Below are 16,342 nucleotides of genomic sequence, written 5' to 3' on the forward strand. Positions count from 1 at the left end.
TTATATAAAATATTATATATAGAAGTGTTTTCTGGACAAATAATAAAAATTAACAATAATTATTGTTAATAATAGTAGAGCCAGGGCACAGTGAGGGAATCATAGGGTGTCATTGGCACTTTGTGACACTTGAATTATTTGAATTATTTGCTTTGCAAATAATTTAATTTAAAAAGGTAAAAATAATGCTTAGAAAGTATCAGTTGGAGAAGAAAAGCATGACTTCTGCCAATGACTTGAAAATGCATGTAGTATTTATTTAGAACATAGTGCACATGATTAAAATCAAATTTTAGGGCTTGCTTTTAATAAAAACAAATCTTTTGCAGTCTTTTAATATTGGGAAATTACTACTTGATCTGTTTTGTCTTACAGTGTTTTCTCTTCAGTCATTGAACATGTCACTACAAAATCAATTGCAGGAGTCAATAAAGAGTCAGGAATTACTACAGAGTAAAAATGAAGAGCTCTTAAAAGTGATTGAAAATCAGAAAGATGAAAATAAAAAATTTACTAGTTTATTTAAAGACAAAGATCAAACTCTTCTTGAAAATAAACAGCAATTTGACATTGAAATGACAAGGATAAAAATTGGTATGTGTTTGGACTACGGTTCTAGTCACATTTTAAAAAGAATTAAAAAAACTGAAAACTTTCTTGTTGTTTTAGAATTGGAAGAAGCCCTGGTCAATGTGAAAAACTCCCAGTTTAAGTTTGAAACTGCTGAAAAAGAAAATAAGATATTGGGAATAACACTACGCCAGCGTGATGCCGAGGTAACTCGATTGAGAGAATTAACCAGGTAAAATTGACTTCCACAACCCAGCTTTTGCATTTGTAAAGTTCAAATAAGGTCAGATCTGCTCTCTTTCCTGTATCCTTTTCTCTTACTTTGCCAGTGTTTCTTTCTCTAATTGCTAATGCTTTCTCCTGTTTTAAACATGTCTAACTGCTTTTTTAAACTGTAAATCTTAAGTAACAGATTTCCATTATATAACAAAATGGTTAAACTCTCTGGTTCTGAAGTCTGAGAGTCCTAAATAGAATCTCAGGTCTGTTGCATGTTATCTGAACAACTTTGAATAAATTATTTTACCTTTCTTAAACCTGATTTGTAAAATAGGTATGTAAGGTTGTTCAGGAAACTAAGAAATAATTCAAGAAGAGCATTTAGCTTTCTTAAGTTCTCATGCCATTTGGTCTTGAGTAAGTCATTCAAATCTCTTTGACTCTCATTTTCTTCATTTTATCAGTTAAAAAAAAATGAGTTGGCGGAAATCCTCATAATATCTTCGTTCTTTAGCCAGTCTTTTTTCAAATAAGTAAAACTAATGTCTTCACACAGTTCAGTTTTCTTTTTTTTTAATTTTTATTTTTTTATTGTGAAAATACTGTACAGAGGGGTTACAATTACATGGGCAAGATAATGAGTACTTTTCTTATCAAGCATTGTAGCCTTCTCCTTTGTTTCCCCTTCCCATCCCTTCCCATCCTCCCCCCGCTCCCCCCCAGTTTTCTTTTGAGATGTGTTAAGAATTAGATTTCTAACAATTTTTTTAAATCCCAGAGAAGTTAGTTATTTTATGCCTGAAAAAATCATATCTGATCCTGTCTTTAAATGATCCTAGAAGTACATAATTCCAAATATAAATAATCAAGAAGAAAAAGAATATAAAAGTTTTACATATAAAATAGTCTATATCCTCAGTATAGATCCATTTTGAATTATAATCTTGAGGGAAGCAGACAAGGCAGTAATATATATATATATATATATATACATATATATATACTCAATTACTTATTTTTTATTTTATTGTTTTATTTTATTTTAATTGTTTTATAAACAAAATAATGTTAATACAAAATCTTTTTTTTTACATTTAATAGAGTAGTTTTCTTCAAACTTATAACAGGATCTTTACCAGTAAATTCAGTAACACATTAACAAAATAAAAGATTAAAAACCATATGATTATCTTAATAGCTGCAGAGAAATTCAACACCTTTTCATGATTAGAAAACAACAACAGATTAGGTACAGAAAGAATCGTTTTATCACAATGAAAGTCATACATGACAAGCTAACATCATATCTAATAGGGAAAAATTAGAAAACTTCCTTCAGAGTGAGGAACAAGACAAGGTTATAAACTCTTACCAATCCTTAAAGGTGGTACCATATGTCCTACTCAGAGCAATTTGGCAAGAGAAAGAAATACAGATGTTCCTTGACTTTGCAAAGGGTTATATATTTTTAATTTAATTTAAATATAAAGGTCATGTACAGAGGGATTACAGTTACAGAAGTAAGGTGATGAGTACATTTCTTGTTGAACATTGTTACCCCATCTCTCATTTTTCTTCCACTTTCCTTCCCCTCTGACCTCTCCTCCCCCAATGGGTTATATTTTGATAGACCTTTTCTAAGTGGAAAATGTGCTCAGTACTGAGATAAACCAATTTTTTAAAAAAGTCCTAATTCTGAGAAAATATTTAGAAAATGTTATGAATATTTTGATTAACCATACAAATTTATAGAGTGTAGTGTGACAGATTAATAAAACTGTGATGGTGAAATCAGAATAGTTAGCATTTATATCTCTAATATTTTTTAATTTTTTGAGGAACACATAATAGTTATACATATTTCTGACCTATAATTTGGTATTTCAATATATGTATATAATGTTGATATTAACCACATATCAGGGTGGCTAATAATTCTGTATCCTTACTGTGCAATCATTACTGGTGCTTGGAGGAAAAGAAAAATAAGTCAATGTAGCCAAATGCCATTAGAGCACACCTTCCTGGCTCCACAGGGTCTGGTGTTCAATTCCGGGCAGAATCTGTATTTGTTTCTTGGTGTTTCTCTTTCCTTCTTTTGATGCATATGGAATCACAACTATCTTATTTATAAAATGCTTTGATTATTTTTCCAAGTCTTTTCCATATTTGTTATTTTGATTTGTTCTCTTGTCTGAAGGGAAAAATAGATGGGAAAACTAAGGCTAGTAAGGCTACTAAGTTAATGCCAGAGCTGGGCTTAGAAATCTCATCTCCTTAGTTCTAGCTACATTCTTTCTCACACATGGTTTTTGATAAATAGTTTATTTCTGGTGACAGCTTTATTCCTAATTGAGTCTAATTAAACGCGCGCGCGCGTGTGCGTGTGTGTGTGCGCGCGCGCGCGCCAGTATTCAGGGCCTTTGCACTGTCTCTTAGCTTTTTCACTCAAGGCTAGATCTGTAGCACTTGAACCCACACTTCCACCTCTAGCGTTTAGATGGTTAATTTAAGAGTCTCATGGACTTTAACTTCAAACCTTGGTTGTCAGATCTCAGCCTCTTGAAACCTAGAATCTGGGATTACAGGCAAGAGCCACACTAGCACCCAGTTAAACCTTAGCATTTTTAATTTTTTTTTTATTGTGAAAATACTGTACAGAGGGCTTACAATTACAAGGGCATTTTTAATTTTTTTAACTTGAACAAAGCTTTTATTTTGTGTGTGATTTTTTTTCAAAGAATGCATGCATATAATATCATTGTAATGCTAATTTACAAAGTAGAATCGAACTTTATAACATACAAATATGTTTTTTAAAAAGTTTAATTATTAGTTCATTTGTGGATATTAATATTATCATTTGATTCTTAACCAAACTTGTTAAGAAAATAAACATTTGCCAATAGATTCTAAAAGCAATACAAAAATTCTAGATGTATATTAAATTATTCTGCTTAGAGAAAAAATAAAAAATAAAATTGCAGTATGATTCAAAGATAAAAGCTCTAAAAGTTAACCCATGAAAAGTTTTCATGTCTGCATATTAAAGTCCTCAGACAATTGCCAATGTTTTCTGATTTTTTTTCTCTGTCTTCATTGTCACACTAATCACAGTCTCAAATATATATGCAATCTTTTTTTAGGATAACATTTTTAGAACAAGGAGAAATTTTAAACACAGAGAGAGTATAAACCTACAATAGTTCTACTGGGACTGAAACTTGGAGTGTAGTATGTGCAATTTTGTAGAACTGGGTAATCAGAAGATCATAGAAGGCGTGAATAAAGGCTACTAGCAAGGTGTGTTCACGGTGTATGAAGTGATACTACTTTAGAATGGCATTAAAGAGCTTATAGGCTTGTAGTATTGGGGAGATGGCAGTGTGTCAGTAGATTGATTCCTTGTCAGCATTTCGTTTATTGTTGTTTTATTTTTATTTGAAAATGTTAAAAACGGGTTACATTTGCATAAGTCAGGCAGAGTACACTTTCTATTGGAAATGTAAGTTCCTATTGGAAATTCCTTTGTTCTTTCCTAATTTTTCCCATCTCAGTTGTAGAAAAATGAACTATGTTGAAAACCTTAGCATTTTTCATCTGAGCTAGATGAATGGATGGATGTTTGCTTATTTGTTTATTTAACAAACATTTATTAAATGTTATGTTCTATGTATGTGTGTGCTTTAAGCTTTTTATTAGCATATATTAATTCCATAGGAGGGGTCCCAATGGTTTTATTTTCATACACACATACAGTGTTCTGTGATCAAACTCAAGTTTCTTTTACTCAGCATGTACAAAGCACTTACCAAGAAATTTGATAACAAAAAAAGAAATCTTTCAGAGTGAGTATTAGTTTAATTATTCTAGCCATAAATACACATGGAAGTCTAAAGGAATAAACTCACCTGATGTCCTGGGCTGTAACCTGAGCGAGAATTTTCATTCTCTCTTCAGCTTTGCTTCCCTAGTTTGTAAAAGACTGCCTCTCTAAAGATGATCCTTTATTGAGGGAGTCTTCTATGTTGTAGAAGACACAATTGTTCTTCTTTATTCTAACACCCCCATCTGCCTGTCTTTTCATTTGTTTGTTGGGAATGAAAACAAATTTGCTTGCGATTGTAGCCTTCCTTTTCTTAAAATTTAACCTAATGTAGAAAGAGAAGGTAACCAATTCTTAGAGAATTGTCTAATGTCTAAAATGTTAGATACATATTTTTGGTCTCTTTTTACAACTCAAGAATTCTCTTGTCAGTTCTTTTCCATTTTTTTAAAAACCTCTTTTATGCTAGCCACATCCTGCCTCATGGGTGATTAATTGCACTGTTTAAATGACTATGAAATCATAATGGGTAGATTTAGTACAGTCTCACAAATATTAAATATGTTAGTAGCACCTGTTTTTCTGAAGACTCAACAACAGCTTTAAAGTGCCACATGTATTTGTTGATGTTAATTTTTGCTTTGTGTTTTAAATTTAAAAGCTTAAACTTTAAACTTAATTGTACCTAAATTGATCCATGCTGGTAATTTATAGTGTGTTTGGTAGCATCTTTTGCAATTTAATCATTTGGGAACATCTCAAGTACCAGTTGGATTGGTATAACCACTTTAACATTAGAAGGTAAAGCAGTAAAGTCTTGACAATACAGCCAAATCTGTATGGTCATCATCCAATCTCTATAGTCAACCTTAGACATTCCATGTTTGCTTTTGTACCTGTTGTTTAAGTGATCTCTTAGGAAAGAAATTTCTAGTTTGTAATAATTCAGAGAGGAGCTTGACATGGGAAACTGAGATTCAGAAAGAACAAATAACTTGCCGAAGATCATAGTTAATGATGGTAGTAGGATTTAGTTCCATGCTGTCTTAACTTCTAAACCTATGTGGTTTTCCTTCTAGTGTACTCTTCTGGTGCTTCCTGTTTTTACCTAATTATGACAGATAATTGTCTATAACCATCCACTTTTTTCCAGTATTGTTCCAGCATCCTTTGCATTTTGAATAGAAGGAAATAATTTTTACTAGATTCCAGTGCAAATGAGTAGTGGATTTTCCATTTTGCTTTGTATCTTAGCTTACCACTATTAGGTTGGTTTTCTTTTTTTGTCTTTACTCAGTGATTGTTTGCAGTGTTGCTCAAGAATAAGTCATTCTGTTCGTCAAGAGAAAAATATTATGAACCTTTATAGATTTTCTGAAATCCAACATTTTTTAAAGACCACTTGTTATTTTATTTTTCTCTTGCCAGAGCATGTTGCCTGATTTTGTGCTTTTTATAGCTAGGTTCATATTAAGAATCAGACACTTGTTTCAAATCGTTGTTTTTTAAAGATTGGAGACATATATATAAATTAATGACTAAAACAGGTAAAATTTTGATAATTATGCTACTAAATTCTTCTTGGCAGAACTTTACAGAATAGCATGGCAAAGCTGCTCTCAGATCTTAGTGTGGACACTGCTCGTTGCAAGCCTGGGAATAACCTTACCAGATCACTTCTGAACATTTATGATAAGCAACTTGAACAGAATCCAGCCCCTCTTCACACTTCCATAATGAGCTACCTAAATAAATTAGAAACAAATGACAGCTTTGTACATTCAGAACTACTTTCTACAATTAAGAATGAGGAAACCATAGATCTAAATAGTCCTTATGAAAATGTTCTGCCTCCCAAAGGCCTTCCACATAATGACACTAGTGCCATGGAGGGAATATCTGTACCTGGGAATCTTTCTATCCTTTCAAAACAGGGTTCTGATGTGGAATGTGAAACCATGACTTTAATTGAAGGGTGTAATTTGGATAATACAATTTATATTCCTTTGGCTAGATGCACTTCTAAAAAGCATTTACCACTTCCTAAAAGAGTCTCCCCTCAGCCCAAGATAAGTGTTTCTGCAACACAACTAGTCAGCAACAGTACATTTATCTCTGAAACAAAAAATAAACTGTGTGCACCTGCAGTTGATTCTTCAAAAAACGAAGCAGAAGATGTACATCCAAACCTTTCCAGCACAGCTGATGTGGAAGACATAGAACTCCTCAAGAAAATAAAGGAAGCAATTGGTAAGATTCCTGCTGCCACTGAGGACTCAAAGGACCAGACTGCACATCACAGTCCAGCAGTTTGTCATGCTACCAGCGTTCAAAGGAAAGGCAATGCTAATGCTGTTTGCGATGACAGCTGTTTAAATTCTGACTTGATGTCAGACTGGAGCATCTCTTCTTTCTCAACGTTCACTTCTCATGATGAACAAGACTTCAGAAATGGCCTGGCAGCTTTGGATGCCAACATAACTAGACTCCAAAAATCCTTAAGAATTGGTCTTCTGGAGAAATGAATTCGGAAGAAAACTGAGTGCTTCCTCTTTAAGATTAGAGTTTTGCTACATTAATGTTGTATTTTAAGCTTCTTTGGAGAAATTCTTTTTATGTTATTAATTATGGAACAATAAATTGAAATAATAGATTTAATGTTTAATCTTATAATAGATTTAATGTTGGGATATATTAGCCTATAAAAAGTCATAAGAAATTACAGATTGCTGAGACTAAAGCTCTAGAGGACTAAAAAATTATTGTAACATTTTAATTTAATGCTTAGCAAATAGAATTCTTCCATTAATATGTAACTGCTGGGTTAAAGGTGAAATTTGAAGGCATTTCTGGTTGTTTGAAAGGATAATGGGAAGGGAATCTTTATGAACAATTATACTCAAACTAGAGTTTCTTTCCTGGTTCAGGATATTTGTTTGTTTTTTAATGACATGGTGCCAAAAAGGTACCAATATGTCCACCTCATAAAAGGCATTAATTGGTTCAAGAAAATATGGATAACATCCTCAATTTATGGTCCTTAAAATCTTAGGAATTTAATATATTTTTATCCTGGATGCATATTTTATATTCTTTAAGTCAGACTGAAAATCCTAGCAACCAATTTTATCCTTTTTGTTTTTTATTAAAGGATTTTGAGTTTTTGTATTGGATATGATGGAATTTTAAAATTTTGGCACTGATTTTAATTCTCCTTTAAGGACCAATATACTTTAAAAAATTCTTTAGACAATGTCTGTTTCATAAGTAATATGAACTGTATTGGTCTCCCTGCTTATTTGTACTAGCTTCCCCCCCCCCCCGCCACTCCCCCATTACAGTCTTACTATGTAGCCTGTGCTGGCCTCAAACTCACATTCCTTCTAACTCTCATATGTTAACAGTATGGATGTGCATGTACCAGCACTTGTAACAATTCCAGAGTCACCTGACTCAATGTAAGCAACATATTTTAACTCTTAAAAGCTAAATCTTATGATGTCACTAACACTTCAAGTCACCTGTCTAGCACAATTGAATTTAGTACTTGGACATACTTTGTTATTAGGATATTTTGCTGGCTCCAGGATACCTTTACAGATACAGGCTAGACTAGGTCTAAAATTATTCAAGGATTCTGAACTATTTTCATTGCCATTTTGAATTTGCCTTTTAGTACACATAAATTATTTTTCTCAACATAAACATTCAGAAACAAAATAATTCAAGGAAGAAAACTGAGTTGTCCTTCTACTCTCAAATATCAACTATTAATCATAAACATTAGTAAATCCTTAAGATTATTATATGGTAATTCTACAGATACAGGAAGAAATGGTGTTTTGCCTATTTTTTTGGTGTTTTTGCCTATTTTTGCTGACAACAGATGGTTTCTATGATTCCAGAATGTGGATGGATTTCTTCCCATCAGCAGCAAGCACTCATTTCTGTAGAAGATACATGGTGGACACCCTCCCATCCAATTTACTTCTGACAATGTCTTCCTAGAGGCAGAGGCAAAAATCCATAGCTTGAGGGTCTAGTCCCACCAGACTGCCTCCCACTTCAGATGCTAGTCACACATCTAGAACATCTGCTCTTAGCTGTGAATTGAGGTTTCTATGATTCTCTCATACTAGATCAATTTGCTAGAGCAGCTTGCAGTGAACAAGGAAACATTAGATGATATACATTATTATAAAGGACGTGCATTTGTGTGTGTGTGAGCGCATGCACATGCACACCAGCTGGGACTTGAACTTAGAGCCTGTTGCTCTACCACTTGAGCCACAGCTTCACTTCTGGCTTTTTGGTGCTAACAGTCTTGTGTGTTTTCTTGCCAGGGCTGCCTTTAAATCACCATTCTCAGATCTCAGTCTCCTGAGAAGCTAGGATTATAGGCATGAATCACTGATGCCTGGCTATGAAGGGTATTTTAAAGGATACAAATGAGCAGCCAGTTAAAAGCTATATAGGGCAATGTCTAGAAGGGTCCTAAGTGCAAGATTTTCTGTTCACATAGAATTGGGATGTGCCAACTCCTGGCACATGAATGAGTTCTTATTTACCTTCCTACAAGCCTCCATATAGTCAGCTGCCCAGAAACCCCAAGCCCTGTCATCTGTTATTGAGATTCTTGCATGAGAATGATTGAAACAGACAGCCCTGTAGAAATATGATTGGACAAAAAGGGTTATGATCTAATGCCAGCAGGCTGAGTGGTGAGACCCAGCTAGGCCTGTCTGTTCAGATTTTTGGCCCTTTGTACAGCATTCCTTCCTCCTGGGCTATTAGGTATGCCTGATGTCAGACAGAGTGAAAAAATTTTATGGCCAAAGCCAAGGTAGAAAGATAGGGAAGATAGTAGTGTAAATTTAGTTTCTATGATGTGCCTTGGGGAAAATTTTCTAGTTTTTGTCATGTGCCTTGGGAAGAAAAAAAAAAGCAGGACTAGAAAAATCAAAGAAACAGTACATATTTTCCCTTAGTCCAACCAGCCTTGGAACTTAGTAAATCTTTTTCAGAGATATATACTTTTTAAGAAAAACTAATGGTGGCATTTTACTTGTATCAAGTGCCTTAAAATTATAAAGGCCTATTCTAAGTACATGGAAAGTAGGATTGAGTTGCAAAGCTTATTGGTTGAAAAGCACGCAACTGATTCACAAATGACCAAGTATATATCTAATGCTCACACGCTATTTTAGGCTCAAAATACAATAAACAAAACAGACCACCTTGTCCTCAAAGATCTTATATCACACTAAACAAAAAAATAAAGGGATAAGTGATTTGAATAAAAATGAATCAAGGCCAGGGTATAAAGAATTATAAAACTAGCTTAGGTTTTAGTTATTAAGGTATGACACAATTTTTCTAAAGTTAGGTTTTGGTATCAAGAATTTAAACATTGGAGGTAAAGTTGGACTCTCTTTTGTAAACTAATACTCCCTTATTTTTCAAACCTATTTTTAGATTTCAGAATTGCTTAAGCAAATGAGTTCTAAAACTACAGTGTATCTTACAAATACTGCAAAGCTCCCATCTTCTGTCATGTTTTAATAGACCCCTTGCAGAAAACTGAACTCAACCTTATTTAAAGCAGTTAGCCTCTTCTGGATCTCCCCAAGACAACCTGAGTTTCAAAAGGACTCGAGTCATTTATTTTCATTTCCAAAGAAAGTATCTCTTCTATAGTGACAACTACTGCTTGTGAGACCCAATCACTTTATGTATATCCCTTTGGTCTGGACCATACTTCTGCCCAGGCTCCTCCTGACAAATTCTTAATCATTTTTCCAACCCAGAGTACTGTGTGCCTCTGTTGAAGTATATGTCAGTTTACATAGCAGCCTTTACCTTGCACCATTCTGGAGAGCAGTATTTATTCACTGTTGACTCCTTCATGGCCCTTGGGAACTATCATTTAATACATGCTAATAATGACTGTAAATCTCTGACAGATGGCCATCTAGGTTTCACTTGATTTGCCCTTGGTGTTAAATGCCTACACCAGTTTATGGCTTTTATTATCCTTTGTGGAGTTGCTACCATTCATTTTCTTGTAATTTTATTCTAATTAGTAATTTCTAAAGCAAATTCACTTGTTTAGAAACCTGGTAATCCAGCCCATCAGCTTTCTCCCTGATTTGTGGGCAGGAGCATGGAAGAAAAACATGGACAAGGCCTTAGAAAACTGGGCACTGAACACTCTGTAACTTTTTTTTTTTTTTTAACATTTATAAGGGTTCTTACCATCCTGCTTGTCTTTTTTCTGATGTCTGCCAGTTTGTCAATGACAAGATTTAAAGCCAGAAATGAACTCTAGGTGGGATCTGATAAGACAAAGTACAGTTAAAATTATATTACAGATCATATTATGTGGCAGGTCATAATATTTTCACACCTGGAGTAGAGCAGCATCCTGTTAAGGCAGCTTAGGACTTATCCAGCTCCATAGGAGCCATTTCCTCATTGCTAAGGTTCTGGCCAAATAAGAAGAGCCCCTTTTAGCATATAAATTCTCTTCTTATATGATCATATGAACATAGCTATGAGCCCTTGTGAGCCTTTCCTAAGAATATCCTCCTTTGGTCTCACTGTAAATGTTTAGAGTCTCGTATAATTTATCATGTCCAAGTGTAATTTTTCACTTTCACCAGATAAGTTTATCTGTTTGGGAGAGGGTAAGGGGGAACACAGAAATGGTGGGACAAAGAGTGAACAAAAGCAGCAGTGATGAATTCCCCTCTGAACATCACCTTAACAATAGTGATACTCACTAGACATTATGTTGAAAATGAACTATACAGTTTGTGTATAGTTTCTCTCCCAATAAGGGGTCAAGAGAGAAAAACAGTTCACTGTTTCAAAAAGAAAATACTTATTACCTCATTTATGTAACTGTAACCCCTCTGTACATCACCTTTACAGTTAAAAAAAAATACTCTTGACACCAATTCTGCTCCTAGAGGCCATAAAGAATGGAAATGGGAACATTAGAATATCAAAACAAATGAAAACATTCAGACACTTTCTCAATGATACATGCTTAACACCTTAAACAGGCACTGGAGTCCTCAACCCGCTTTCTTATGTTGTTCCCCCAGTGTCAACTGAATGTTATGATTACTTGGACCCATGAACCCCCAAATCTGTTATGTAAACCCACCTCTTCATCATTCTCTATTAGCGTGGTCTAATAATATGGAATTCCTTCTGTGACTTGTGATGATGAAATAAAATAATGTGAAAATCCTTTGTCTGCTCTAAATGCTGAATTTATTGTAATTACTAATTTTATCCAGTTGGTCTATATGTCTGTACTGTACTAGACAATGTTTTGCTTTTGAGTTAGGGAAGACATTGTTTCTTTAGTGGTGGTATTTGGGTTTGAACTCAGAGCTTTGTGCTTCCTAAGCAAGTGCCTTACTACTTGAACCACTCTACCAATCCTTTTAGTGTTGGTTAATTTTTTTGCCAGTCCTGGGGCTTGAGCTCAGGGCCTGGACACTGTCGCTGAGCTTCTTTTGCTCAAGGGTAGCATTCTACAGCTTGAACCACAGTGCCACTTCCAGCTTTTTCTGTTTATATGGTGCTGAGGAATTGAACCCAGGGCTTCATGCATGTTAGGCAAGCACTCTACCACTAAGCCATATTTCTAGCCCCTTGTTGCTTAATTTTTGAGATAGTGTTTTGCTTTATGCCGAGGTTGGCCTGGACTGCTTCTCTATAACACTTGGATGACAAGTATATAGCACCCAGCACACACAGTCATTGTGCTTACCACATAGTTGGGATGACAGGTGCATGCCACCTCACCCAGCCACTGTTTGAGATGGAGTCTCATGAACTTTTATGCCTGGACTAGCCTCAGATGCCCAATTCTTGATCTCCACCTTCCAAATAGATAGGATTACAGTCTTGAGATACCTAACCTGGCATTGTTCTTAAAAATCTGTATCCTGTGGCATAATGATAGTAAAACAATTTTCATGGCACTTGGTCAATTCCATCAAAAGTCATTATTGAAGCTACTCATTACTAGCTGCTTAGGAAGCTGAGATCAAGAGTTCAAAGTCAGGCTGGGCAGAAAAGTTTAAGAAATTCCATCTTCGAAATAACCAGCAAAAAGCAAAATTAGCCAAGAACTACTAGCTTATGCCTATAATCCTGTCTTCTCCAGAGACTGAGATTGGAGTATCAATGTTTGGAGCCAGCTCAGGCAAACAAATCTTAGAGATTCATTATCTCCAGTTAACCATCAAAAAGCCAGAATTGGAGATGTGGCCTAAGTGGTAAAGTACCAGCTGAACAAGCAAAAACAGGGCTCTGAGTTTACACCAAGTACTAGAAAAAAAATTTGTCTTAATTTTATTTTATTTTGGGAATACTAGAGCTTGCCTAGCTTGTGTTTTACAATTAAGGCCACGTTCCCCAGATTCTCTCTGCTTTAAAATTATATATATATATATATATATATATATATATATATATATATTTTTTTTTTTTTTTTCCCAGATAGGGTCAAGAGCATTTATCCAGCACCAGATTCAGACTGTTAACCTTCCTACCTCTATCTGTATCTCCCATGTAGCTGGGATTATAAGTTTGACCACCTACCTTATTTTCTAAGATGGGAGGGTCTCACTGACTTTTGGGGTAGGCTATCCTGAAACCTTGAAACTCCTATCTCTACCTCCCAAGTCGCTGGGACTGGTATGAATCACTGTAAGCCAATCAGAAACTCATTTTAAAACAGAAAATTCCATGAGTTTTTTCCTCCCATTCAGAGTAGTGCTTAAAGTGAGTTCTGACATTTATAGGACAGATCACACCAGTACCTTCTGATTAGCTCCATGGGTGAGAGGGTTTATTTCTCCATGGTTATTCTAAGGTAACTTGCAGAAGTAATTTAGACTATCTGGGAGAAGAACTTGGTCCACTTTGGAGCAGGAGTCTGCTCCAAAAGTATATTAATCAGGAATGTTGTCAGCTGCTCAGAAGAAAGCACACAGCCAATGCACATATTTTCAGCCCACCATCCTTTCCAGATTCTGCACTTGGCTATGAGCTCTAGGCCCAGAGTAGGATAGGAGACCAGAGTCAAATATTTTCAAAGTCAGCCTGCTCCAAAACAAGCAGAACAGACCAGCGTGGAAGGTAGTTGTTTGTGGTCTGGCAAGAAGAAAAGAGAAAAGAAATCATTTTCAAACCCAGAGCCTTAATGGATAGAGAGGAAAGTGTCTCTTTTTAGGTCAGTCAGTACTATCATACTTGCTGTCTTAGGACAGGAAGATGGAATGCTGAAAGATGAGACAGAAACTAGGGCAAGTTGATTAATACACCTTTGAATAAATAGGTCCTCACCATTTGGGGCAGTGAGCAATGTTCTACTCCTCATTTCCCCCACCACATTTTATCACGAGGCTTGGTCCATCTTCTCCCTTCTCACATCCCAACCAGCCCTGGAAGTTTATATCAGATGTTTGTAATAATGAGTCATGAGGACTCAGTTCATAACATGCCCAGCATTAATTTGATTTGTAATTTTGTATTTTTGGCCAAAAGTTGAGAAATGTGTATGACATATCATGGATCACAATAAAACACTTAAAAGGCAGTATGTTAAGTCTGTGGGAAAATTCATTTGTGTAACATGGTTATTAGAAAAACAAGAACAGTGGATCAAAAGCCAGCTAACGTTGTGATGGGTTTCATGTGTTAGTTCACCCACAATTTCTTCTCTCCTGTGTGTACTGTGTTCAAAGGCAATAAGAGGCCATGTTTCTGAGGACCAAGAGCCTAGAACTTACTAAAGGAGGAAACATGATTTCAAAGACTCCTCCAGCTCCAAATTCCTTTCTGAGGAGAGGGTTCCTAACAGCTGAGAAACTGGATACATGGGAATGTACTCCTGCCATGTTAGTGTTACAAACAATTTTACTTTGGGATTGCTCTCCTTTTTTATTCTTGCCTCCTAGGTACCCTCCCTATAGGTACTTTTGTCTGATATTAACTTCAGAGAATCTCTTGTAACTTTGAGGACTTCAATGTTTTTATTTCACCCTGACATTTAAATGAGCTGAAAACATGGATTTTTCAATGTGAAGATAGCAGAATAAGTTGCCCTTTCCCTACCCCTTTCATTTGTAGAACGAACAAGAAGAGTACAATCTCCATTTGAGGGAGGGAACCCAAGAGACAGCTCTAAAACCAAGCCACAAAATAGCTAGAAGGCCTGCCAAAGCTGTCGTAATCACGCAGAAGTGCCTATGAGAGGGAAAAGAAGGGGATGTTGTGGCTCCAGATAGCAGAAAGAGCTGGCAAAGCACACTTCTCCTAGACGAACAACTTATATAGAGGAGATAGTTTTAAATCTTTAGCTTGCAACAATGGGATGAGGATACCCAAGCTTTACTGTTTGTGTGTGTGTGTGTGGGGGGGGTGGTTGGTGGATAGAGAGGTACCATAGGTACCTGTTGCCCTGTGGAGAAATAAGCGCTAAACAAACCAATGCACAAAACTAATAATGAAGGAAAATTTCAGAGTTCCTTACACATAAGTCTTCTGCAAATAGCTGATCCAGAAAAGCCTTTCTTACCTGCTTCAAAAATAGGAGTCATCAAGAAAGAGCAGCAGAGAGTCTAGACTATTTTGAAAGAGGGGAAAAAATGGGAAACTAAAACTATAAACAAAGAAACAGAAAAAACAAGTTCCAAGAGATAAGAGCTGGGACTAAAATTATTGGCCTATAAATTTTTAATAATGGAATGAAACAGCTATTGTGTGTGTATGCACGTGCACGTGTGCCAGTAACCATCGATTGAACTTTGAGCTCTCACTTGGCTTCCCTGTTTAGATCTGGCATTCTACCTCTGAGCCACAAGTATAGTCCAGCATTTTGCTGTTAATTGGAGATGGAGTCTCTCATACTTCTTTCTTTTTCGCCATGGCCAGCTTCAAAGCTTATTCCTCCATATCTCAACCATCTAAGTAGCTAGGATTGCATCCAGTGCCAAGCTTGAAAAAATTTATGAAATCAAGAGCAATGAGCAAACCAGGTGTGGTGTAGTTCGCCAATAATCCCAGCACAGGTGTAGGGAACTCTGAAGCTCAGCTGTAAAACCAAGTAAGGGTTAAATGGTTAGAATACTTCCTTATCAGTATTCAGAAGGCTGAGAACTGAACCCCAGAAAGATCGAAACAGGTAAAGTAGGAAAGATGTCTAAGTTATGTCTAAGTTGTAGTCTTTGCCCCCCAAACAATACAGAAGCCAGTTATTCAATATATACACAAACTCTGTTTTATGTCAATGATGGTAATAACAAAATAGACTGATGTTTTCTACATGTACCTGTAGTAACCTTCCCTGTACTCAACTAAATAAATACTCTTGCTTATGGGAATTCAATGTTCAAGAACTGGTGAGCCTTGAATCCTCTGGCTCCCTGATTGCTTAACTTTTTCCCTGACTGTTCTCATTTTTGTGGCTTCAGTATCTTGTCGTGGTATCCCAGGTTGCAGAAAGCAACATACATGGGTAGCTGAGACAGGAGAATTTCAAGTTCAAGGCCATCCTGGACCTCAGTCTCAAAAACAAAGACCTTGTAAGACCTTGTCTCAAAAACAAAGCACTGAGAACAGAGAAATAAGTACTTGGGGACAAGATAATGAGACAATAGGAGACAAAGCAGGAGTTGGCAAAACTAGGAAATGAAGGCAAAA

The 16,342-nt window shown here is 35.7% G+C and overlaps 1 protein-coding gene across 2 annotated transcripts in view; it reads left to right on the forward strand.

Moving 5' to 3' along the window:
* The window catches only part of Ccdc14 (coiled-coil domain containing 14), a 32,677-nt gene extending 20,801 nt beyond the window's left edge, over nt 1–11,876 (forward strand). For both annotated transcript variants that reach the window (XM_070030040.1, XM_070030041.1), the window contains 3 exons: nt 376–594; nt 670–802; nt 6,204–11,876. In XM_070030040.1, the coding sequence (XP_069886141.1) occupies nt 376–594; nt 670–802; nt 6,204–7,140 (1,289 nt within the window). In that variant the 3' untranslated portion in view covers nt 7,141–11,876. The remainder of the gene's footprint in view (nt 1–375; nt 595–669; nt 803–6,203) is intronic.
* The last annotated feature ends 4,466 nt before the right edge of the window (nt 11,877–16,342 follow it).

This window comes from Dipodomys merriami, unplaced genomic scaffold, assembly GCF_024711535.1.
Source record: "Dipodomys merriami isolate MVZ:Mamm:240054 unplaced genomic scaffold, mDipMer1.0.p SCAF_2, whole genome shotgun sequence".
Lineage (NCBI taxonomy): Eukaryota > Metazoa > Chordata > Mammalia > Rodentia > Heteromyidae > Dipodomys > Dipodomys merriami.